Here is a 27,349-nt window from a genome sequence, read left to right as displayed (position 1 = left end):
GGTAAATATTGCAAATTCTCCAATAGTTATATGAAATTAGAACATGATTTGTGCATGGACTTTGATATTGTGACTCACCGCCCCAATATGGTTCTAATGTTGAAAGTGCAAGGTGAAAAAATTGGTAGAGCCCTGGTTTCTTAAGCAAAGCAAACGAGATCGACCCCGGTTGATTTTTCCCCGATCCCTGTACATTCAACAGTGATTGGGTAGCTAAATCTGTTAGATCTGGCGGAAATTTAGTTTGCGATAGATTATCGTCCTGTCCCAATGCTACCAAGCAAGTGAATTTTGTCCGTTTCACGATGTATAAACCGGTGTAAACTCTGGCCTCCTGGTGCTGAAGATCTACTCATTGGGACGGACACAGTGCCTATTCAAGATCACATTTTGTAATTTTATTTCTTACCAAATAAAAAATGGGATATGGAACACTGTGACCATATTTGGCATCATCCAATAAACTTTCACTCTTTTATATTCATTTCCCATTTCAGGCCAGCCTTTGCTACCTGTACAAACTTATGGCAGAGGTTACATGGCCGGGAATCAAGGTATGGCATTTGAATCTCTAATATCATTTAAAACACAAACTTAATAGCTGGATAGTGTAAGGGTTAGAACGTAGGCTTCTTGACGTTATATCTATGTTTAACGATTTGGTGGGATACTGTTTGTATTGACGTTAGTGTGAGAATCAGAGAGAGAGAGAGAGAGAGAGAGAGAGAGAGAGAGAGAGAATATGTGTGTGTTTCTGTCTGTGTTCGTGTGTTTGTATGTCTGTATTCTATTTGTGACCCGCCATCTCAAAAGGTTATCATGTCAGGATTATTTACGATGGTGGATACTGCATTTAGAGACGAAAGTATCAGGACTAGATTTTTATTATTTCGAATATTTCCTTTAAATAAAATTATTTTGCTTTTGTCTTTTTGGGCTCTTTTGTTTCTTTGCAGTTGTACATTTTGTTTGAGGGTTTTTTTTTTTGGGTTATTTTTTTGTTGAGTTTATCTATGATTTATTGACGAGGATGGCACCATTCTATTTTAAACTTATTTATGATTTTAACTTTCAATCATTTGGATTCATGTTCACTCCAAAAGAAATTCAAGTCAGTGGATTGATTTATTCCATTTTCTTCACCAGTCTGGGAGGGCAAATAGGTAATTTCTATAATGCCAATGAATTGTTTTGGAATATATGCTGATTTGTGCTCGAATGGTATAACACGCGACATTTGATCTGCAGGAGACTGGTTTGATCCCGGTGTTGGTGATGCAATGTTGAGCCTGTGATAATGGCTCTTCACGCGCAGTTGCACCATATTCAGGTGCAAAATGAGTACTGGGAAGTTAAAAGCATTTTCATGTCCAAAAAAAGTAACATTGCTTTACAGAAGTCATATCTCATACATGTCAAGTCTTGTTGGCTCGGGGCCTCCCGCAAAGCGCTTTGAATACTAGTAGTGATATTGCTCTAAATAAAAGCCCACGTTTTAAAATGAGAAATACACTTACAGCTGCAACATGTATAGGAATATCAGAGACGATTTGTAACTTTATTCGTACCTATCTGGATGCTGTATTTGAATCATTATTACCACGTTTGACCACGTTTCAGGAATGAACGTTCCTCAGGCGAGGACACCTTGGGATATGGATCCCTGGGACAGACAGAGAGGAAATGGGGGTGGTCAAGCTATGATGGGCGGTCCATCCATGGCAGTTGGGCGTGACAAGCTGATAGCGTTGGCATTCAAACAGGTATAATATTAACAGATTTGTAAGATATAGTTATTAAAAATGCATAACAATATTATTAGATATGCCTTTGTCAACAGCTATAGGTAGTGAAGGATTGTGTAAGTTAGTGAGGTAGCTTAATAGAAGAGTTAATTAGCCAGTAGATTTTTGATCAATCCAAACACGAGATTTGTGACACACTCTCAAGCCCGCTCGGACAAATATAGCCGGTTGTTTACAAACAATAGACAGGAGGCAAGTTTATATCACTATTATCTTAGTTACTGTTTGTGTGATTATTTCTCACTAGCCTAGATTCAGTCAATCAGATTATACATGTGAAATATGACACTTAGATTTATGTGACTGATCAGGGGTGTATAATATTTGAGCATTATACTCAAACGCATATCGTCGATGGTAATATCGAGTAGATTGTGTAAGCTTAGCACTAACTGCCATAGTTGTTCATGCGGACGACTGTGTGGTTATGATCCCTTCAACCACTTCTCTATATAGAATGTAAGATCAGTTCCTTGCTGCTTGATTGGGATGTCGATTGAGCATAATGTAACTGTGATTGTGTTATATTAAAAGATCATGTTTGACCCTATTTGCATTGTTTCAGAAGCATGAAGAAAGCAATATTTGACCCCAATTGCTAAAATGCATTGAAAGTGAAATGATTAAAACGTTTTTTAATTAGTGATCTGTTCTGTTGATTTTGTCCCTAGTACATGCAAAACATTCAAAGGCGAATGGCAGCTGCTCAAGCCAGCGGAAGAGGAGGTCTGATGCGACCTAACATGGTTCCCCAAATCAACAGGTATTCTGGAAGAGAATGCAATCTTATATATCTTCTTCTTCTTCTTCTTCTTCTTCTTCTTCTTCTTCTTCTTCTTCTTCTTCTTCTTCTTCTTCTTCTTCTTCTTCTTCTTCTTCTTCACCTTCTCTCTTCTTCCTCCTCTCCTCTCTCCTCCTCCTCCTCCTCCTCCTCCTCCTCCTCCTCCTCCTCCTCCTCCTCCTCTTCTTCTTCTTCTTCTCTTCTTCTTCTTCTTCTTCTTCTTCTTCTTCTTCTTCTTCTTTCTTCTTCTTCTTCTTCTTCTTCTTTCTTCTTCTCTTCTTCTTCTTCTCTTCTTCTTCTTCTATTATTATTATTATTATTATTATTATTATTATTTTTATTATTATTATTATTATATTTATTATTTATTATTATTATTATTATTATTATTATTATTATTATTTATATATTATTATTATTATTATTATTATTATTATTATTATTATTATTATTATTATTATTATTATTATTATTATTATTATTGATATTATTATTATCATCTGTGGAGTTAGAATTGTTTCTTGTATGAAAATCTCTATTTTTGTATTAATTTAATGAAACTCATAACTTCTGTGATAGATTTAATATTCATTTTCTTGTTATTTAATCATTGTTTGCCAATTTCAACACAAACTTAACAGCTTTTTGTTAATTAAAACATCTTTAAAACGGAGCTATCGGCTGCTTTTCGGTTTTTTGTCTCGGTTGATGGTTTGAAATATAGTTTTCAAAGTCATCATGGGTTATCATATGCGTTTTAAAAACATATTGGATCAGAAAAAAGACGTTTTTACATGAAATATTACATCTTTATTCCTATAATAATTGAGTTACCTTATTTTTTTGCCCAGTTCTTTAAAAATTCTTCGGGTTTATTTTTTCGTGTTCGAAATCAGTTTTAAACCAGGCCATGCGACGAGCTCGAGTATGAATGATTTAAAGTAAAAAAAACAAACAGTTTGTTACCCTGTTTGTGTACTAAACTTTATTTTTAACGAAATATGAAGATATTTTGGACTTTCAACGATTTATTTTGAATTTAAGTGGACTTTGCATTTGAGGTACCCAATCTTGGAAAGCAGCCTCTAAAAATAGATTTTTTAAAAGCCGTTTTTTCCCTCAACTGGCGATGAAAATTGCTTCTTTCATTACAAATAACACATTTTAATTCATTTTCTACAGAAAGGATCCCGATTTGGAACACAAAATAGCTTTTCACATTCTTTTTTTTTTTTGGCTATTCAATGCCGCTACATAGAAAATAATAAATGCCGTAACCAGGATTAAAGTATGTTTTCGAACCAACATAAATTATCTGTCCAAGTACAAATAAATATAGCAAAACACATTTTCTTGCTTTTGTAGGTTCTTTATAACAATGCAAACAATAAAGGCGTATCACATTGGATAAAGAATAGATATGACAGAAATAACAGTTCAAGTATTCTTATTGTTTCGTTTTGTTTTGTAGAATCCGCCAACACTTATTTGATCCGTCCTTTGAAAAAAAGTACATTCATAAAAGCTATTCTGAACTTTAAGTGTATCTTCAATGTAGCCGTTTTATATTTTGTTGCCAATCTCTGTAATAAAATAATTATTCCTGCTTAAAACACATTATTTCAAAACCTTTAGGTGTTTCACGTGAAATATGCGGCTATATATTCCTGTAATATGACACTCGCCTTGCAGATCCCTGGTTCGAGTCCCATTTTGAACGGCGCAAATTTGAGTCCTTTAAAAAGGTTTCAGATCTAAAAAAAAATTAAAGGTGTTTCAAAAAAGGTTCTTTACTCACATTCCAATATGGTACCAGATTTTGTTTTCGCCTGTTAAGCAACCCGTTTTAACAACCACTCATACAAAATCCAGTATTCATGCTCACTTGTGTTGACTGCAGTAATTATAACTAAATTATATCTTACCTAGATAGGAATCAACGACTGGTCAAAATTTTGCGATCGTTTTCGCCCATCAGATTAGCGAACTCACTCAACTTCGCTTTATTTTGTTACATGACATACACCGCAAAACTAACTCACATCACTTGTTGAAGTCATTCTTGATACTTATGTTTTTCAATATGTTTTAGAACGCCATGTACTTTCTATCCCATTGCCTAACACAGAAGAGTCCTGATTAGAGAACCGCCTATGACGGATGTAGACTACCCACAGAATCCAACCACGATGGGTAGGTATCGGAGATAGACATTATAAACATCATCATCATCATCATCATCATCATCATCATCATCATCATCATCATCATCATCATCATCATCATCGTCGTCGTCGTCGTCGTCGTCGTCCTCATCATCATCATCATCATCATCATCATCATCATCATCATCATCATCATCATCATAATCCGTTTAATTCTCCTATTTATACGGACGTTGTCAACAACAACCTCCCCTCTTATCAATCAGACCAGGCTTCTGGTGCTATGGATGGAACCAATCAAATGACAGGTAAGGTAATATTATTTGTTTATGCTGCCAAACTTTCACAAAATCCTATTTTTTTCATTTTAACTGGAACCAACGATCTAATCGGTCCTCATGTTATCAATAGGGTTTTAAACCTGAGACTTCTTTGACTTCATGTAAAAAATTGAAAAGGTGTGTAGGAAGTAAAGCCAGTCAAGAAGGAAAGACACAAAAGCATCAACATTTTTTTTAAATTAAAAAAAATCACATGCTTGGCCCTTTGAAGCAGCCCGATTATTTAGTGATGATGTTGTACTTGTATTTTTCTTTCTGTTTTTTCTTCTATTTTTCTTTACACTTTTTGGGATTCTTATATCATACATACCTCTCACTTTCACAAATCTTTCGCTCTCTGACTCTACCTACATTTGCTGTAATTGCTTGCGTTTATTAAAAACAAATATTTTTTTTCAAATTTGATAACCACGCCATTCACGAAATAAAAACATTTAAAAAAAAAAAAGAATTAGCATATCCTTCGACTTTAGTTAAAAATTCTTATCGTGCTGTTACTAAAATTAGTTAAACTTAATAATCTTAACAAGTCTTGAAACAGCATGCTTTATTTGGAGGCTCATGTCTCATTCTGACATGTCTCATTCGTCCTTTTTGCTTCATTCATCAAATTTTGTTGATAAAGGGGAAATCTGAAACGTCCACATTATCTGTCCTTGTTCAATAAATTGAAAATTCCACTTCATCATTTGTTAATCTATATAGAAAAAATGTCACGCTTGATGAATAATCAATGATGTAAAAACGGAAATGTTTCGAAACAAAACTAAATAATTAGTCCTTAAAGCAATTTGGGGAAAAAAAAAAGGGGGGGGGGTAGAATTTATAAATAGCAACAAGACGTAAAACAGCTTCTTATTGACTTGAGAAATAGGGCTACTATTTATGTATCTCTTTCTATAACATCCTTTACCGACTTGAAACTTTAAAGAAAGAACACAAATGACAAGGAATCTTTTCCTTTTCATTTTAAGAACATTGCCAGAACAATCGTGATCTGAATGTGTTTATATTACTTAGAATCACTTATTTGCAGGTCTGTAATCCATCTTGTTATGGGCTCATTGTTGTATTGGAAATACTCTGAAAATACTCTCAAATCAACGCATTGTATTTCTTTTTACATTAGTGCAAAAATCAAGCCCATAATTGCGTTCGGTTATCACATCTGCAAATATATGTACGTCGGTTAAGTACAAACGAACCAACAGCTGTTACCTCTCGCCTCAAACCGGTATTATGTCTTGGTAGGTTGCACGAAGAAAACTGAATTTTAAGTCAAAAGTATGAAAACTGTTTTAAATGTGTATTTTTAAAAACATTATTATTTATCCCTCAAAGACAAAGAGATGACCTCCGTTGAGCTCCCAGCTGCTGGTCGGGGAGACGATAGCCGACCATCTTTGACCCAAGACAATAGACCAATGACCGGTCAGGGAATGAGTCAGGTGATTGACAACGGCCCAATCAACGCCCAGCAAATGCCAATGGGCGGCATAAATGGACAAATGATGCCACAAGGTAGCTAGTCATTACTGTGTGTGCGTATGTGTTTGTACGTGATGTGTATCTATGCTATATTTAATACTTTTCGTCATCATTATCATCATCATCATCATCATCATCATCATCATCATCATCATCATCATCATCATCATCATCATCATTTATTTCCAGGGAAAAACATTCTGTAACCGTTTATACTTAATCTCGTATTTAATGCTTTCTTCCATCAATTTTTGAAGAAAACCAGGCTTAGGTCCCAGTTACTTTGATTATAATGGAAATTTCTTTCTCTAGGCATGAACCCGCTGAATGGACAGATGCTCCAAGGGATGCCCATGGGTGCTGGAGGTCCTATGGCTGCTGGGGGTCAAATGCCCAAGATGCCCAGTCAAGAAGAACTCCAAAGGATGACAGAGTGCCGTGTCGTTCTGGAACCCCGTATCACAATGTGTATAAATGACGCTGGCCACGACATCACGCTGGAACAGTTTATGAATCCTCAGTATATGAGCAAGGCGAAGGGAGTTTGCGAGTAAGTGACCTCCATTTTCTGGATTATAGCGCAACGCAACGTGCGTATATAAAATTGAGTAAAAAGAGTGCGCTTATTTGTAACAGACACTTTAATGAAAAAAAATGATATTTGACCTTGACCTTATCAAGCTAAAACAAAAGGAAGAGAACACTGCGCAACTGGCAACTCTGATGTGCACCAAATGGCATTCATGCACATATATTATTTGCTGGTCAAGCACGTCACTAGTCATTGATAGATAATACTGATACTGTGTCACCATTGCGCTCATTGAGATCTGAAAACGAAAATTATTTAGCTGCCACCCCCCCCCCCCTCCCCTTACTTCCGATAACCGTGTTGGTCCTTGTTTTGCCTAGAACAGGATAAAGGAAAGTTGGGCTTGGTCACTTACTGGAGGGTGCTCCTGAGCGAAAAGTCTCACTCCAACTTTGTGCTCAGGTGATAGACTCTCAAGACAATTCTTCAGTTGACTCAGTTGTTAATTATTAGTCTGTTTAGAGCTTTGAATTATATTGCAAAAGTGATACTATTATAAAACGGGCGTCTAACACGCAATTAATGGAATGGAAAATGATTCCATGCATTCTGTTGTGATCTCGGTGCGCAAAACAATAGTAATATATTTATAAATCACTTTTTATTTCATTTAAACCCTTTTTTACTTCATTTTCTGAGTGTTAGGGCATTGATACGTACAGTGTGATCACTTGTTCGTGAAACTTAATGATCTTGATTATTCTTTCACGATAAATTACGGATGCATGACAAGTACTCATTTTTACTTGAGTAGTAATTACAAAGCATTCAGAAGAAGAAAAAATGAGATTAGCAAGATTTCATTCATTATCAATCGATTATTTTTGGGCCACCCCCAAAAGAGCATGACTTCTCAAAACAAGTAAACTTTACTCGGGTTTGACATTCGCTGTTAAAACAACAAGTTCGATCTATATCAAGTCCTTCTTTCGTGTCCTGTGTCATTTTTTGGTTTATATTTTTGTTTTTTCCCCTATTAAACAATTGGATTTCTGCCAATGAATGTAAATATACTACCTATTTTATTAATATAGGAAATATATTTAGGGGATCACACTTAACAACTTCTGCCGATGTCAATTGTTGGAATTTTTAAAGATTGTGAGCTCTTTTCGTAATGTGAGGTATTTTTAAAATATTATTTCGAATCCTGGTCAATGACTCAAGCCAATGAATCCGAAAATAACTATAATATTTTATAAGTTCAGTTTTAATTCTCATTTTAAGTCTCAGTTTCCTCTCAACTTGATAACGTTTTGAAACGAATAGTCACAAATTTGAAATACCATAAAAAAGGCAATTATTTTCAATCCAATACTCAGTGACAGTGAGAGTGTTGGTCAGTGTGTTATGCGACAGGACCAGGCATGTGGCCAGGGTGCCAGCGTGGATATGACCAGAAAGATGATTGACTCTGTCTTACAGATGATGGGCATGGTGTGTGGACAGATTATAAAGATTGGTAAGTCTTTTTTACTTAACATAACTTTTTTTTACAGGCGTAGATATTTTATGATTATCACTATTATCAATAATCATTTTTCGAAAAAAAGATAATCATCTCTCTTCCGGTCTAAAACGGTAACAAAGAGTTGAACTATCAACATTTCATTCAATCTTTACAGACGCCTTGTCCAGAATACATTTTACATTGTCATCACGTTGTTCTGTCTTTGATAGTGATGATAGTTTTCCTGTACTTTATATATCCAGCACGCCATCTTCTAGCATTCTGGTGCGATTGTGTTCAATTGTGTGAATTAATCACCTGCCTATAATTATTGACAAAGGCAAATTTAATGCTATTGCTAGTACAACATAAACGCTTGACAAGTGACTTAAACTGTATGAGGAAAACAATTGTATACTTGGAGTATGATAGTGAATAGACGAGGCTTTGAAGGAGCAAATTGAACACACACACGCACACACATACACACACAAACACACACACACAGACATAGTGGTACACCAGATAATGTATATTATTAATTGATTAATACCTACTTTTTCCAAACTTTATGTTTGCGATCAGATATTAAAAGTTCTTTATCAATCAGAACAGCAGAGAGGATCCCACGTCCCCTCAATTCCTGGAATGCCACAAGGGAATTCCCCAAGTCTGACCACGATCCCCCAAGGAATTAATATCCGTACACAGACTGACATGCCTGTGGGAGAGGCACCATCAGAGACCACTATTCAAACATATAGTGTGCATATCGATGCCTCTGGACATTCCAGTAAGTCTACATTTTAATGTACATAGAGCACTTTAGCTAAGTTGGCCAGTTTAGGAAACGAGGAAGAAGAAGAAGAAGAAGAAGAAGAAGAAGAAGAAGAAGAAGAAGAAGAAGAAGAAGAAGAAGAAGAAGAAGAAGAAGAGGAAGGAAGAAGAAAAGGAAGAAAAAGAAGAAGAAGAAAGAAGAAAGAAAAAGAAGAAGAAGAATAAGAAGAAGAAGAAGAAGAAGAAGAAGAAGAAGAAGAAGAAGAAGAAGAAGAAGAAGAAGAAGAAGAAGAAGAAGAAGTAGAAGTAGAAGACGGAACAAAAGAAAAAGTTGGACTGATTTTAACCATCAACTTATGCCTCTTATTATTCAGCACTTTTATCACTCACACAATATACCGCTTTCCAAAGTTCTATAAGTTTGCACTTTACATCATTTATTATTAGAATATAAAAGAAGGTATAATATTTACATATATATATGTATATATATATATAATATAATATATATATATATATATATATATATATATATAAGCGAGAGAGAGAAAGAAAGAGAGAGAGAGAGAGAGAGAGAGAGAGAGAGAGAGAAAGAGAGAGGAGAGAGAGAGAGAAAGAGAGAGGGGGAGAGACGCTCCCCTCTACTTTTCCACCAAATCCAGGTCGTTTTACAGTTAAGTGTCAATCTGAATATAATTTAATTTGGTTTCAGCGCATAGGCTTGCTTTTGGCGCCCTCTGCGTTGTCCAAAATGTTGTGAGATTGGCTACACAAGGGATGAATATTACGCATTCTATAATATTTTTATGCTTTTCAACGCATTGCACCGAAAACTATATTTCCCAATCCCTGCTCCACAGAACCACCGTCCAAGAGTTCAGACAAATTCACAACATCGAGAATAGGCGGAGCAGTCACTGAAAGAGCGCCATCCAAAGCTGCCAGCAAGGTTTGTAACACTCAAGAAATCCATTGGATGAATGAAACCCATCTTACTCGTTCACCACGTAGTCTTCAGTCGAAGCTGGCTAACTTTTTGGGATTGTTTTTTTTTCTTGTATTTTTCTTTGTTGATATTTCTGGCTTTGGTTCATTCACAATATTTTAGACCTCCAGAATTTATCAAGTTGCGCCATTCCTCTCGTTCTCGGCGTTTTCAAGAAGCTTATCTATTTCTGACCCAGTCGATTCTTTAATGTATCTATCCACTTCCTCTCTTCGGTTCATTCCATGATCGATGGCGAACAAAGTTTCAAAACCATAACAGTTGGAGTCTATTGATAATCCTATTATTTTAATTAGTAGTATTATTATAGTTAGTAGTGACTCTTATCTCCCTACTCTGTCTCAGACATTCTATTAAGTCAATCCTCTGTATAAGAGATACGGAGACATTTTCTGTATTGTAAATTGATGTATTTTTTAACAATTCTTCGATTCAAGACGTTTTTTCAGTCCAGAAACATCGAAAATTCAATTCAAGAATGCTTTCTGGGGAAGGAGAAGAAGCTGTACAGTAGATTTATTACAAATAGATAATAATTTTAGCGACGGGTTGCATGTCAAATGTCATTTCAAAAGACCACAAAGCCACAGAAAAACATTGTAAGATTGTTCTATTTAGAAAACAATATATTTTAACAACATTCTGCAGAGGAATAAAGAGACAATTTTTTTGGACCTTTAACATTTAATTTCAAGACATTGATCAAAAAGCTATTATTATTGTTATCATTGCTCTTTAATGTGTTTCAATTCTATCTCTTCATCTCTTCCCAACAGACGGACAAGGGGCATCATTCTGTAGAGCCCGTGACATCAGATTCTTTCATCCCTGGCGCCCCCTTGTGGATTGTCATCCTTGTAGCTTCCATCATCTTGCTCATTTCGTGTTTATCTCTAGTCCTCATCACTTTGGCGGTAAGAAAGAGACGCGGGGAGAAGAGCAAGGTAATAGAATGCAAGGCTGAGCCCATGGATCCTAAGTTGTATACAATTGGCCTCCCACCACCACATTACGCCATTGCCTCCATCAAGGTAGTAACAATGATAATGATGATGATAATAATAATATTGTGAATAGAAATACCAACAACAACAGAAACAATAACAACAAAATACTGACGATGACAACAACAATAATAGTACAGAGGAGAAGGAAGAGTCTCAGTAGAAGTGTTAGTAGTAGTAGTAGTAGTAGTAGTAGTAGTAGTAGTATTAGTTATTAGTAGTAGTAGTAGTAGTAGTAGTAGTAGTTGTTGTTGTTGTTGTTATTGTAGCAGCCGCAGCAGCAGCAGCAGCAGTAGTGGTAGTAGTAGTAGTAGTAGTAGTAGTAGTAGTAGTAGTAGTAGTAGTAGTAGTAGTGGTGGTAGTAGTAGTAGTAGTAGTAGAAGAAGAAGAAGAAGAAGAAGAAGAAGAAGAAGAAGAAGAAGATTTTTAAGTGAAAGTAAATTCGAACCATGTATGTTGCAGGTTAATTCAACTTAAACGCTTTTTCAAATAATCCCACATGGGCTAATGTTTGAGTGTTTGGTGTAATATTTAATGTATCAGTTCCGAAGTATAATATGATAATTATTGCAAATGTGAGCAATGCCGTGCACCTAAAAACTCTTGTACTGTGGGAGACAATTTTACTGGAAAACAAGAGCAAAAAAGATACCCCCCCCCCCCCTGTAACTTTGCAGAATTAGACAAGCATGTGTTATATAGGTTTCTAAAGTTTTACATTTATACCAAGATCCGATTTTCAAGACGTCGTGTATAGATGTTAAAATCATTCCAATGACGCGTATAAATGTCTTTAATTGATACAATTCCGATTATAAGGGCCCCATTACAACACGAGCAGTACACACTGAAATTAATATTTAAGATTTGGGCGAGCATCCTGTGCCATAAGTATACTGTTTTGACTATTTAGTCATCGGAGAGTTGATTTTATACTTGGTTGATTTTGCTATTGCAACATAAATATTCCAGGAAATGCAACAATTCTCTTAGAAGGGACATAACAGTAAATGTGTTTTACTCCACTTAGCCCATAACAATTAACTGGTTCCGTGTTTTCCTGATTATCCTTTCTTTTTACCTTCTCCAAACTTAAACAACATGAGATATACGTATTTCAAGCATGTTTAGAATTTCGTTGGTTCCAACCGTCCAGCATACGTAACCCAGCCTGTTGTGTTTGGTAGGGGTCTTCTATAATGCCAGTCAATTGATGAGGTATCCCATAGCGTGTAAACAATTGCCAACGTGTTTCTCATAATCATTGACATTTATGAACAGGAGAGAGCTTCATTTCAATGACTGCACAATTATATAATAAATACGTATTAATGAGAAGATCTGTGCATGGCTTTTTCCATAAAACCTTGCTTAGCCCTGAGTTGTTGGTCAACGTATCTCCTATGGCATATTTTTACCCTCCCAAATGTTTCTAAATAATGTATTAAGCAGATTTATACCCACTACTGGGTTCTATCCAGCCCTAGCACTTTCCCTATTTTCAAAAAATTAATGATTTTTTCCTAATCTCTGCTTCAGACGTTTGCCCTGTCTTTTCTGGTCGTCATTCAGGTGTATCTCTCTGTGTGTGTTTATGTGTGTGTGTGTGTGTGTTTGTGTATGTCTATGTAAGTGTGTGTGGGGGTGGGGGTTGGTTGGGGAGCTTTAGCAAAGCTCTAACAATTTGTTTGGATGTTCTTGTGTTGTTAGTTATGTGTTGCAGTTCTTCAACGGACCATTTATATTCCTTCCAGAAAATGCCCAGGCAACGGTACTTCAAAACGACTCAGAGAAAGGCTTGATTACATTATAATATTTAAAAAGGGCAAACAAAACATATTCATATCTCTTAACTCTAATCTTTTTCCTGTTCTTCCAGACCCAAGACGAGCTTAATCTTCCACCATTAGATTTGGCGGAGGATGCTGAAAAAAGTGCTGGTAGTGTATCTGGTAAAGAGGAATCTGATGGGGGAGAAGAGGAGGAGGAGGACGAAGACGTGAAGAAGACGGCTGTCAGTGATGATGATGCTGATGACGAGAGCGACGACAAGGAGGAGAACAACGTCGACAAGAAGAAAAAGGAAAAGAAAGATAAGAAATAAATAAAAGGCGTGTAGGTATTTGTTTTCCTGTCCATGGCATAATGGAAGATTTCAAGTATCAAGGTCTCTAATAGATGATGTTGATGATGATGATGATGATGATGATGATGATGATGATGATGATGATGATGATGATGATGATGATGATGATGATGATGATGATGATGATGGGTCCAAAGTCTTTATTCATTTAAGACAAATTGATTCAGAGGTTGACACAAATTTTACAACTTTTGATTGAGGGACAGCTGAGAAAAACCAGAAAAATACGGGCCGTTAATAAAACAATTGACAGTAGTAACATGTATTGTCTTAAAGCGCTTTGAGGTATCGACATTAACTGCTCTATAAATGTATTATTATTATATTATTTTTATTATATTATTATTATTATTATTATTATTATTATTATTATTATTATTATTATTATTATTATTATTATTATTATTATTATTATTATTTTATTATTTTATATTATTATTATTATTATTATTATTATTATTATTATTATTAATATCATCATCATAATCATAATTATTCCATTATTACTATTATTATTATTATTATTATTATTATTATTATTATTATTATTATTATTATTATTATTATTATTATTATTATTATTATTATTATTATTATTATTGTCAACATTATTATTATCATAATCGTCACCATCATTCTCAATGTTATATTATTTGTTATATTTCACAGATCATGATAAATCAGCCAATTGAGGAATAAGAAACATGCCAGATGCAAGGCAAAGAAAAATTTATGTATATTATATTATTTATAATAACATTATCTCGCAATTTTTACACCTTTATAACGCGAGAACTCATCACTGAATAATCAAGCACGTTTTTTCGAATCCTTTGAATATGAAATTTGTCATTAACTACTTAATATTATATTATTAGCCCAATTCTATTAGGGCTGGAATTCGTTACTATAAAAATGCATCGATTCGACTTGTTCAATGCATTTTTGTCTATTGCCATAATGTGCCTTATAACTGCTGGTTGTTGATGTAACAGCCTGTTTATTGAAAGATATGAATAAATAAAAATTGCTATTGATGTATGATAATGCATTTCAAAGCTCTTTGTGTAACAAGATAACTTGACGACAAAAATTTGAGGGGTAATAATAAATTATTTCATTTGTTTGAATAATAAACTGTCAAGTTTAATTTCGGGAAATGAGTTATCTCAATTTATTCAATTCATTGAGTGATTTATTTATCTATTCGTATATTTATTTATGTGTGGCGTTTTCGTATACTAACCAGTATATTCTTGACCAATCAAAACATTGAATTTGTGACACACCGTGACACGTTCTCGGACAAACATAATTGGTTGTTTATAAACAATAAAGTGAATGAAATCTCTCTCTCTCTCTCGCTCTCTCTCTCTTTCTCTCTCTCTCTCTCTTCTCTCTCTCTCTCTCTCTCTCTCTCTCTCTCTCTCTCTCTGTTTGTCCCTCTCTCCTTTTCATCTCTCTATCTATCTATTTATCTACTAATAAGTCTGCCTCTCTTTCTGTTTGTCCATCCATTCATTTAACTTTTTTTCATTTTTTAGTTACATGTATTTTCATCGGCGGTTCATTGATTGTTGAAGGCTCTATTTACTATTCTGATTTAAATTAAATGTTTATCCTACAACATCTCTTTAAGTGTAAGTTTAGGCAACTGTTGTCCTATTAAAGTCGTAGCATGTCCTATAATTTCATGAATAAAGAAAGAGGGACAAAGGACCCACACCTCAATCATTAACCAATGCAGCTAGACAAATAAATAATAGCACATGGTGTGTATCAAAATGCAGAAACACACATACATGTAACACACGCATACTGGCCTCATGACACATCGTACGGGCATTTAAATGATCAACAGGCACATGTGATGAGCGTTGACTAATCAGAATCATTCATTTGTAAGGTTGTCAGGGAAATACCTAGACTTGTTTACAGTTTTCTAAGTTCATTATTGCTTGAACCATGAAGTTGTGGAATCCGTCATGCTTTCTCTGAGATAAATAAAGACACGCCCTTTGCTGTGGTATCTTACATGGTATTGGTGGAGGAAAAGACTTAACATTACTAAGCCTTGGAAATATTGGCTCTCTGAGAGAAAGTCAACTGTCGTTTTGAATGTTTCACTGATAGTTGCATTTTGAAACTTTAAATTTATATAACGTATCGTCAATATTTATGTTGAATTATTATGTTTTCATGTAGAAAAATGATTGTAGTTTCTGAAACAACCAAAAACTGAAATTTAATAATTTTGATCATTTCCACTTTAAACCCGGTTTTCTTCGTTTTCCAAATCCCGACTTAATATCGCTTCGAGGCGAGGGCCACATATACAAGCTCGAAGTCGGTTTGGACGACTTCAATCCCTCGTGGGGGGGGGGGGGGCATACAATCCTTTAAGCTTGGTGATAAGTTGCAAGGATTCGATAACAGTAAAAGGAGACACTGGGTGGCTGCGAATCGGCTTCGGTCGAGGAGCTGCCTCACAGCAAAGGCGCTTCATCAGTGGGGACTTTCCCCTGCCCTACATGTACCCGATGTGGGCAAGAACCCGAAACGGCAGAGCATCTAGTTGAACGGTGTGTTGTGACGATGCTACCGGGCGGGATCGCGACAGTACAAGAATGCGGACCGGACTTTGCTGATTGGGTCGATCGTCATAACATAGTAGTGTGAGAACCATAAGAAGCTGCTGCCAATAGAGACCATATAAAATGTCATGATATGAGTAATATATATATATATATCAATTAGATACCTTGACTGGCTGTCATGTGACAGCAGCCAATAGAAACTTTATAAAATGCCATAATATGAGTATCAACTGGATATGCCTAATAATGTAAGTTTGTTTTAAAATATTTGTCTCGAAACATTTCAGTTCTTTATGCGCTTGGTGTGAATTTGACCGTCCAGATTTTGCGATGGATTGAAAACGACGTGCACATATAATATGCAGGTCTACATCCGAACGCAATTATGCGTCTAGTTTAACATTGCTGTAATGGGCTATGTTTTGTGTCATATTTTTTTGTTGAGATTTCCATTACAACAATGAGCCCATAATGAATTCGGTTTTTAGACATGCAAATAAGTGCACGTCGACTGAAAACCAAAACAATGACAGTTTAATTAGGATCAAAACGCTAATCATAAAGAAGAAATGGGGTTTTTAAATTATTCATTCAATTAATTAATCCCATGATGTGATGATCGTCGGGGGGACTCCGTATGATTCTAACATGGCCAGATAGTTCGTTGTTGTCACTGTTATGTAGTCAAAATAGAAAGGACCGACCGCTCTTTCCTTGGTCAGTTCACGCCAGACATTGACTTTTGGTGAGTTGCTGACGACTCTCAATAAATTCATCTGGTTTTTGTTTCCTCCAATATCGAACATTGTGTTTGTGTAGTATATTCCCTGACACGTAAAATGTTGCTTCATCTGAGAAGACAATGTTTTCAGTGAGTTGTCTGTCGAGAATCATGTCGGACAAAACCAAAACAAACTACGATTTTCTACTGATGACGTCATAACTCAGCTACCAATGGGCGTGCAGTGTTAAAGCTTATGTCAATCAGAGCTTGAATAAATTCTGCAAAAGCAAAAATACTGTTTGACATAGCTCTCGAATTATTTAAACCTGCAATACAACACACACACACACATGCACACACACACATACACACAAACACACACACACACAAACACACACACTGTATATTCTAGCATTCGTTGGACAATGACGGCTGAAAAAGGTATAGACTATATATAGACTAGTATGTTGAAAAGTAAACAAATAGAAAACAAATCGTGCTTTGTTGGTTTTGATTGTGATTCATTTATTTATTGAATAATCTGATATAGAATACTGCGTTATCGAGAAATTGGGCCCGCGACAGCGAACTGCTGGCGTGTATATTTGTATTCATTTCAGACACACACATATGATTAATCCCTCTGATATTGAAATGCGATACGTGTCTTTTCAATGAATCCAATGACAAATCGTGTTGTATCTCTTTTATCGCATATTTTGTATACAACGTCATTGTCATTATTATTATTATTATTATTATTATTATTATTATTATTATTATTATTATTATTATTATTATTATTATTATTATTATTATTATTATTATCATCACCGTTGCCGTCGTCAAAATCATCGTCTTCGTCACCAATATCATCAACATTATTATTTAATTGGTTAAACGATTAATTAATTAATTAATTAATTGATTTTTTTAAAAGTCATTCATTCATTGTGTGGCTATGTGGTCTAGTGGTATGACACTCGCTTTCGGATCGGAAGGTCCTGGGTTCGAGCCTCGCTCGACGCATAGTTGAGTCCTTGGAAAAGACTCTTTACTCACATTCTCTCACCGTACTCAGGTGTAAAATGAGTACCTGGCCGTTAACAGCGTTGTCTTTGTCCAAACAAATTGTAATATCGCCTAACAGGCGTCATGTCTCGTCCTACAAGTTAAATGTTGCTGTTGACCAGGGACCCCTTGTAAAGCGCTTTGAGCATGTTAAGTGGATATTGCGCTATATAAAAGCTCTTTTTTAAAAATTCATTCATTATTCATTCATTCGTATGTTAATATCACTCATTTATTTGAGATCGATTTGTTCCTCTTAAACAAATACCATTGAGTCAGAAGGGTTTTCGTTGGGTACGGATACACGGGATGCAGAGCTCACCATTTTCCTCCATTCTTCTCTATTGTTGGCCTTTTCCAAGAGTTCCTTCATCTTCATTCCTTTCCATTCCTTGATATTGTCCATCCAAACTTTCCTTTGTCTTCCTCTTCCTCTTCCTTCATCAAGGGTATCTTCCATCATCGTTCTGCACGAACCTTCATGCCTCACATTGTAGCTAAACCATGACAGTTTCCTTCTTCTAACTGGTGATGAGGGGTTTCTGCACGATCTTGCACTTCTTCCAGTACGTCGTTATTGTGTTCTGTGTTCTGTATAAGGCACCCGCAGGAGTTCTGGATAACTTTTCATCTCAAAAGCAGAGACTCTGTGCTCTAATTCCGCGGTTAATGTCCATGCCTTGCAGCCTTATAGTAATATGGAAAGTACACACTGATTTGTACAGTTAATTTTCATTTCAAAACTGATTGGACTTGTCTATATTTTGTCAGTCTCGTAAGTGTTGCTGTTGACATTCGTATTTTTACCTTAATCTCAGTTGTACTGGTATCGTCCCAGGTTAGCAGAACACCCAAGTATTTAAATATTGACACTTCATCGAGTTTTTCATTATCGATTGAAATTCCCACATGTCCATGATTTCTGCTATTTATCAGTATCTGAGACTTTTTTGTACTTATTTCCATGCCGTACTTCATTGCTTTATGTGTAAGGGAGTCAATTATATCTTGTAGTTCTTGTTCGTCAGCAAAACGCAAGTTACACAGTTTCCGTCCGCCAGTTGATTCACACGTTTGATGATTTTCGAGATCTTTGCTCATGATTTTCTCTAGGAAGACTTTGAAGAGCATTGGGCAGAGAATGTAGCCTTGCCTGACATTAACATTTGTCTGGAAGAACTCACAAAATCTCGTTGTTGTTGAGAACTGCACTTGACGCAGTACTATAGAGTGCTTCGAGTATTTGGATAAGACTCTCTTCGAAACCATAAAAGTTAGTGTATCCCACCAAACGTCATGCCACACCCTGTCATTTGCTTTCCAGGAGTCTATGAAACTGTGAAGTAGTTCTTTTTGGTATTGAATGATTTTTCTGTCAGAATTCTGTTATTGAAGACTTGTTGTACTGTGCTACGTCAAGCCCGAAAACCATCTTGCACTTCTGCCATGATATCTTCGGTTTTTTGTTTCATCTGTTTAGTATTATCCGCATAAGTATTTTAATTGGGTGGCTTATGGTCCTCTAGGGGATAATCAAGGATTGTGTCCAGTCTTTTAGCCACCATGTCTCGTTCATTATCTTTTGGCATCGAATTGACATTTCCTCCACTGTCTCCTCTCCAACCATTTTTACGGTGCAAGGTTTACTTTAAGTTAAATGTGATATGGAACCTCCAAGAACTATTTCACAAGATCTCCAATTCTTGAAAGAATTCAGGGTTTACCTGGCGAGAGCAGCCGTGGCATTATGATCGATTGACTGAGTAGCGAAGGGTCGTGAGTCAGTCACATAAACTAACACTTAATACTTAAAATAACTAGTGAAAATAGCGTCAGCTTAAAACGATTATATGACTTACTCAATCGTTGTATACAAAGTTTATGGAACTATTCCGGGGGATGGGGGGGGGGGGGGGGGGAGGTGAAGTGGTGTGTTGTTGTGAGGGGGAAGGAGGCGGGGTCACAGTACTTTGCACTCAGAGAGGAAAATGTATGCACCCTCTCGGTTTCTTTCCCCGTTTGCTATTCCCATCACCTTCTCTCTCTCTCTCTCTCTCTCTCTCTCTCTCTCTCTCTCTCTCTCTCTCTCTCTCTCTCTCTCTCTCTCTGTATGTTCTGATCTCTCTGTCTACCTCCTTTCTGTTCCATCATTCTCTCTTTCATTTCATTTTCACTCTGCACCTTGTCTTGTCCTCCCGTCGCGGTGTCTATCTTTATCTATCTGTTTATTCATTAACTTTTCCTTTTATTCTTCCCCACAGTTCATCGTCCCATCCCTAGTTAACTCTGTCGTTATGCGAATCACAACGGGGCAAGATCGCGGTCACGCCCACGACCACAAAACTACAATCTCCTCGCCTTTGACGAGCTCAAGTTAACTATCGGCCTGATCTGATTTGTATATCCATTCATTTGTCAAATAACTAATTAAATTATCATTATAATTAAGTAAGATATTCGAATTTCTTGCGACATTATGTTAAATTAAAACCGTACAACGCAGACGGCCATTTTACATAACTTATGAACATGTGATCCTGGGGACCAATGGGAGAGCAATTTTCAAGGGGTTTCCCGTTGGTAACCATGCATGGCCTACTTCTGTTTACATAAATAGAATTCGACAAGCCATGTTTCTATGTTTCAAAACGACCCATATGTAGGGCCAAACGGCTAAAAATAGACAGTAATGTAAGAATGGATTTCCCCTTTGGGAAAAAGGACCAATTAACCAGCTTGGCGTTCGTTTATCAAACTTAAACAGTTGTTAACGGACGTCAAAATGATCACTCTCTCAGTGACTGAAAACAGGATATAATACCTACTCCTTTTAAAAATTAATTTTAAATAGTTTAAAGACGCATTTAATGAAAAGTATAATATAATGATAAAAAATGACCTTAAAAGTCAAAAATTGAAAAAAACACATTTTCACATTTTAAGTCACTTTTTAGATATATATTGGATGTTTTCTCAGTTCCTCGAGATGTACCTTCCACACCAAACCAGCGCGCGGAATCACTAGAGACTAATTCGTCGTCAAAACAGCTTTCGGCGCACACAATTCACTGATGCAAAAAATTCGATTCGAATTATTGGCATACACTAGTGACTAATATACACACTCATACACACACAAACACACACACATACACACACACACACACACACCCAACCGCACAACCGCATATTCATACATATGTATACACACGTCAATTAATGGAAGTCTTATTAGTACATCAGAGATTATAAACAATTTTGCAAACAAAGGAATGTATAAAGTCTGAAGTGCCGATTTATGTTTTATGAGATCTAATGTTAATAAAATACCATCCATATTTAAATATAATAATTAGAATTGAATTTTTGCATCAGTTATTTATTGTGTGCGCCGAGAGCTGTTTTGACGAAGAAAGAAATATCCTTTCTGTAAAAAAATATAGCCTTATGGAGAACATTGTGCCATTTGAGTCAATAAAAAACAATTATACGGCGCACAACTCTACTGAAAGATTTGAAAATTAGAAATGTATTTTTTGCAGATATATAAACAGATAATTTGATTTCCTTTTATAATCTAAATTCAGTTTGAAAGTTCGTTGAGTCAAACAGATATCATAAAATATGTACCGACGACACTAACACTCTAAAAAACAATCAATATTCGACACTGTAAAAAGTTGTCAGTTTGGCGTTTTTACGCAAATCGTTGCATTCGAAATAATGTATTCACTTAATTACCTGAACGATTTCAGATCTACACTAAGATTTCAACAGTTTTCGTCTATTTATGACATCAAGTATTATTATTGCCCCTTTGATGCTTTAAATGTGATGGTTTCGGGTGGATAATACTGAGGATTAACTTTTTTGGTAATAAATTTAAAAATAATAATAATAATCTAAAAAATCGAAATTTAAAACCAGAAAATAGAAGTTGCATTGAAGGTAAAAAGAAGGTTTTATAAAGACCTTATTAAATGTTATGAACAGTCAGGTGGCTCCGTAGCGCAGTGGATAAGCTGTCAGACTCTAATCTTGAAAGTACTGGGTTTAATCCCATTGTGGACATTTAAAAAAAAGTTTCCTTTATTGAGAAAAACATAATTTTTGTTGTTATAATTACTGGACATATATTTAAAACCTTAAATTAATATATTATCATTATTATTATTAATATTATTAGTAGTATTATAATTATTATTATTATTATTATTTTTATTATTATCATTATTATTATTATTATTATTATTATTATTATTATTATTTTATTATTATTATTTTATTATTATTATTATTATCATATTATTATTATTATTTTTTTTTCAACATTGGTACCATTCAATGTGTTATTGCCGTGCATTTATATGCAAACGTCGATTGTTATCATTTTATAATATTTTATCATTATCATTAGTGTATTCGTTTACCGCGTCTTTGTCATTTTATTGGGTTTTTTTCTTTTCTTTTCTTCTTCTTTTTTTTGCTGTTGTTTTTCAAAAACTTCCTGTCCCATCATTGTTTATGTCTATTTACCTTATCTACGCCATTCACACTTCACATCCCTCATTCGTCCTTAGTGTCATATTCGTCGTGTTTTGTCGATAAAGTGGAAATAAGAAACGTCCACAGTATGTCTTCGTCTATTAAATTGATGCATACAATTCAACACCTATAGAATATAGAAGTTGCACTGAAGGTAAAATAAGGTTTTAGAAAGGCCTAATTAAATATAATGAACAGTCAGGTGGCTCCGTAGCGCAGTGGATAAGTTGTCAGACTCTAACCTTGAAAGTATTTGGTCCAATCCCATTGTGGACATTTAAAAAAAAAGTTTACTTTATTGAGAAAGACATCATTTTTGTTGTTATAGTTACTGGACATATATTTAAAACCTTAAATTGATCTATTATTATTATTATTATTATTATTATTATTATTATCATATCATTATTATTATTATTATTATTATTATTATTATTATTATTATTATTATTATTATTATTATTATTTTATTATTATTATTATTATTATTATTATTTATTTTATTTTTTAAAAAACCCGACATAGGTACCATTCAAAGTGTTATTGCCGTGCATTTATATGCAAACGTCGATTGTTATCATTTTATAATATTTTATCATTATCATCAGTGTATTCGTTTACCGCGTCTTTGTCATTTTATTGGGGTTTTTTTCTTCTTTTTTGTTGTTGTTTTAATTCAAAAACTTCCTGTCCCATCATTGTTTATGTCTATTTACCTTATATACGCCATTCACGCTACACATCTCTCGTTCGTCCTTAGTGTCTTATTTGTCGTGTTTTGTTGATAAAGGGGAAATAAGAAACGTCCACTGTATGTCTTCGTCTATTAAATTGAGGCTTATAGTTCAACACTTATCGTTTTTTTTTGCTCCGAGCTTCAAGTAGCAACATTTTCATTAATCAACCAGCAGCGTCAACGGAGGTGCATAAAAACGGTGCTTTTATGTACACCTCCAGTGGAGGTGTATAAAAATGGTGCGTTTTTGTACACCTCCAACGGAGGTGCATAAAAACGCCACCAAACATGATCACCAGAGTTATGTACTGTAAGGTAAGTTCTCGATCCCAGGATCGTCTTTCAACTCTTCTCACGTCTGCTACTTCAGGTTTATTTTCGCAGTTGGTTTTCTTACCACAAACTGTTTTCACACAGGACAACTGTATATTGCTGTGTCACGGGTCAGAGGCTATAGCGGCTTACACTTCATGTTGGGCCACACAGAAAAATCAACAGAGGATGTACCAAGTTACACGGACAACGTTGTTTACCAATCTGCCCTCATTAATTGATGGTGGGTACAATATCGAATGAAAATAGTTCTTTCCCCGTGAAATTGCGGGGTTTTTACTAGTAAGACAAAAAGTTATAAAAACTGCGTATTGCAGTTTGTAGCGATTTTATATAGAGCTAAATTACAAACGTCCTTGAAAACGCCATATCCTATAAATACGAAACAAGACAAACTTGGAGAGAAAACTATTAAAATATGGATCGAAAACAAATGTCTAATAGATTTCTATTTTTGTGTGTCCTTCATTTATTTGATATGACCCACAACCCAATTTCGTTATTACGTCGGTGTTAGACGTTGACAGAACAAAACTATGCAAGGGACCTTGAAGTGAGGCAGAGGGAGAGGACATCAAACACATTGCTTTCTCAATTCACCTGAAAGCGTTGAGGAGATAAACGACATAGTAAGCTCTTATATAAAATTCTGTAAAATTACCATTGTGCGAAAAAAAGACGATGGAGCACTATGCAAACAACACATCGTGGATCAAAAAGAATATGAAAATCTACTTAATGAAAAAGCGAGCATAACAAAAGAAGGATGAAGCCAAAAGAAAATATATCTATAAACCAAAGTAAGAGAAAATATTCGGAAAAGATGGAAGAGAAATTTAAAACCAATGATGTGGCATGTGATAAAGGATGTGACATGTGAGATAGTTGAAAACTTTTGCTGGTTGTAGTTTTTAAAAAATCAAAAACTAATTATGGGATAAAGGATGTGAAGACACGTATGTGAACAAATTGAATGAGTTCTATGCCCGATTCGATTGTTATGAATTTCAGGAGAACATCAGTACACATAATCAAAGACTGAAGCAACAACAACAAAACAAAAAAGCTGCTTGCAAAGAGATGAAAAGAGGGAAAACGGTAGGCCAAGATAGTTTCTCAATAGAATTGATTGACGCCCTCGACGATCTGGGAATAGACATTCTGACAAAAGCCTAAATGTCATATACGAAAAGGGTGAATTGCCTAATGGTTTGAGACAATCGGTATTCATTACCATACCCCAAAAAACAAGGAAAGGAACTATTGACTGTGACTAACACAGAACAATCAGCATAATGAGCCAGGCCACAAACATTATTTTGAGAATACTTATGAAAAGAGTGACGAGCAGTTTGGTTTTGTTAAAGAAAAGGGTACGGTAAATGCAATCTTTACATTGAAAACAATAATACAACGGTCAATCGAAAAACAAAAATCAATTTATCTATGCTTCCTTGATTATTCAAAAGATTTTGATTCAGTACAGCACGAAACGCTATTCAAAATCTTAGAAAAGATCGGTGTAGACAGTAAAGACCTTCGATTTGTGAAATATTTATACTTGAATCAAACAGCGTGTGTCAAATTTGATAATGAAACATCGAGCTTCTTTAACATCGAGAAGGGAGTAAGACAGGGTTGCGTCATATCACAGGACCTCTTTAACATATGTAGTGAAATAATATTCAAAGAAATTGAAGGTATGAAAGGCGTCGTCGTCGGAGGGCAGAAAATGAATAGCATAAGTTATGCACACGATGGTACTCTAATGGCATACTCTCCAGAACAGGTGCAGACAATTTAGATATATTGGTATGCAAAAGTGAAGAGATGGGTCTGAAACTAAATGTTAAGAAAACCGAATGCATGGTGGTCTCAAAGAATGACAAGAACACGATCTTCCACTTTTTAAGCAAAGGAGAGATCATCAAACAAGTAAAGAAATTTATATATTTAGGCACTATCATTACCCATTACGCATGTGACATAGAGGATATAAAACAAAGAATAGCAATAGCAAAAACCGTGTTCCATAAAACGCGACCAGTTGTGTCAAACAACAACCTAAAGTTGAAGACCAGAATGAAAGTAATAGAAACACATGCTATAAGTACCCAATTATATGGTTGTGAAACGTGGACGCTTGACAAAGAATGTACGAGGAGGTTAGAGGCATTTGAGATGTAGGTGTATAGAAGAATGTTGAGGCTATCATGGACAGACAGGTATACGAACGAGGAAGTGTTGGAGAAGGTGAGAAAGGGAAGAATATTGATCGATACCATCAGAAAGAGGCAGTTACGGTTTCTGGGACATGTGTGGAGATGAGCCGAAATAGAAAATTTGGTAACATCTGGGATGATCGAATGAAAGTGAGCTAGAGGAAAACAAAGACTGACTTATAAATAACCTAAGAATGGCCAAATGTGGTTTTAAAAGCAACACAGATTTCATGCGCAGCACAGAGGATCGAGATTCGTGGAGACAGCTGACCGGCAACGTGCTCAAGAGCACGGATGGATGATGATGATGAATCCTGAGTAAATGTTTTCAAACGCATGACCGCTTTTGAAGCAGCAAATTGAAAGGAATGATGACAGCAAGGTACCTGGATAGAGAATTGTTTGTGTCGTATTGCAAGAGTCTTTGTCTGTCTGATGTTTACCTAAAGAGGCGTTCCACATATACCGCATTATGAATGGTAGGTAAGTAGAAAAGAAATTTATTAAACAAAAAGCGCCGCAGGCCAATCCACTTGTTATTTTATCACGATTTCTGTTCATCTAGTCTCAATAATCTCTACCACTATAGCTACACCTGTCTTTTCCTAAATTGTGTCCTCATTTTTACTTGAGCCATCATTTTTGTGTCTTGTCTTCCAGATGACTAGACATACCTTTATCATTGATCTTCTGGTTTCAGAATGATGGCATCTTATTTTTTAGTCTAAATATATTTTACTGGTCGCAAATAAAGACAATCCATCCTCGCTCTTTTACGTTCCGTTACCACACGAATCTTCCTATACATTCTGAATTAAAATTAATATACCACCTTATGATTCAATGTGTAACATATTCATTACTAGTCAGGACTGGGTACATAAACACTTCTTAGGAGTTTGGAACCGGAAAAACCTGCACCTTAACATCCATTGGAAAATTGGTACAATCATTTCAATGCAACCAACAATTTTATCATTCTGATTTCATTTGTTCATCACAAAATTTAAAGAAAAACTTTAGTTATACCTATAAAACCTTGGCGCTGTTGAGCTCATCATGCTGAACAATATTATTCTTGTAATGTAATTGTTGCTTTTCTGTTTGAGGAATTAGACCTATTTTTGTGTTGGCTAGGTGTAACATTTGACAGGGGAAAACTCTGAAAATGGTTGGTAAAGAGAGGGTTAATAAGCTGATTCGGCTAGCTGGCAGCGAGAACTAGTTGGTCGACCAGACTAGACTATAGTGGTTTGTTATGGTGAATATTTGCGGTGACTCAACACGTTCAAAAACGCATATTCTGCCTTATTTTTGCCATACGTAACAAATATTTACTATGTGAGAACCACTAGTCCCATAGATCCGGAGTTTCTTGGTTTCTATAGCGTGAAGCGTGCAATAGCAATTACTTGCTACCTTTTGGATAAGATGTTAGTCTATCGCAATGTACTTTCCGCCAGATCTAACTGACTCAGCTACCCAATTGCTGATAGGTGGACAGGTGGTTCCGGAAAAATCTCGATTTCAACGGGGATCGATCTCGGTCCCTTTGCAGGGGAAGCG

The 27,349-nt window shown here is 35.4% G+C and overlaps 1 protein-coding gene across 7 annotated transcripts in view; it reads left to right on the top strand.

Annotated features, from left to right (window-relative positions):
- Positions 1 to 14,710, top strand: part of LOC144968285 (uncharacterized) — a 58,436-nt gene extending 43,726 nt beyond the window's left edge. Inside the window, exons 11-23 of one of the 7 annotated variants that reach the window (XM_078906490.1) lie at positions 498 to 554; positions 1,621 to 1,763; positions 2,477 to 2,568; positions 4,718 to 4,779; positions 5,018 to 5,059; positions 6,434 to 6,613; positions 6,893 to 7,130; positions 8,495 to 8,634; positions 9,233 to 9,415; positions 10,260 to 10,348; positions 11,182 to 11,436; positions 13,289 to 13,524; positions 14,225 to 14,710. In XM_078906490.1, coding sequence (XP_078762616.1) covers positions 498 to 554; positions 1,621 to 1,763; positions 2,477 to 2,568; positions 4,718 to 4,779; positions 5,018 to 5,059; positions 6,434 to 6,613; positions 6,893 to 7,130; positions 8,495 to 8,634; positions 9,233 to 9,415; positions 10,260 to 10,348; positions 11,182 to 11,436; positions 13,289 to 13,513 — 1,706 coding nt within the window. In that variant the 3' untranslated portion in view covers positions 13,514 to 13,524; positions 14,225 to 14,710. Of the gene's footprint in view, positions 1 to 497; positions 555 to 1,620; positions 1,764 to 2,476; positions 2,569 to 4,714; positions 4,780 to 4,981; positions 5,060 to 6,433; positions 6,614 to 6,892; positions 7,131 to 8,494; positions 8,635 to 9,232; positions 9,416 to 10,259; positions 10,349 to 11,181; positions 11,437 to 13,288; positions 13,525 to 14,224 lie in introns of all 7 variants that reach the window. The other 6 variants (XM_078906487.1, XM_078906489.1, XM_078906486.1 and 3 more) reach the window with 6 other exon arrangements.
- Positions 14,711 to 27,349: the final 12,639 nt, after the last annotated feature.

Source organism: Berghia stephanieae, chromosome 3, assembly GCF_034508935.2.
Source record: "Berghia stephanieae isolate SIO BIC M18660-M18661 chromosome 3, UCSD_Bste_1.3, whole genome shotgun sequence".
Lineage (NCBI taxonomy): Eukaryota > Metazoa > Mollusca > Gastropoda > Nudibranchia > Aeolidiidae > Berghia > Berghia stephanieae.
The sequence above is the reverse complement of the archived record's forward strand: the minus strand, read 5'-3'. Positions and strand labels throughout refer to the sequence as shown.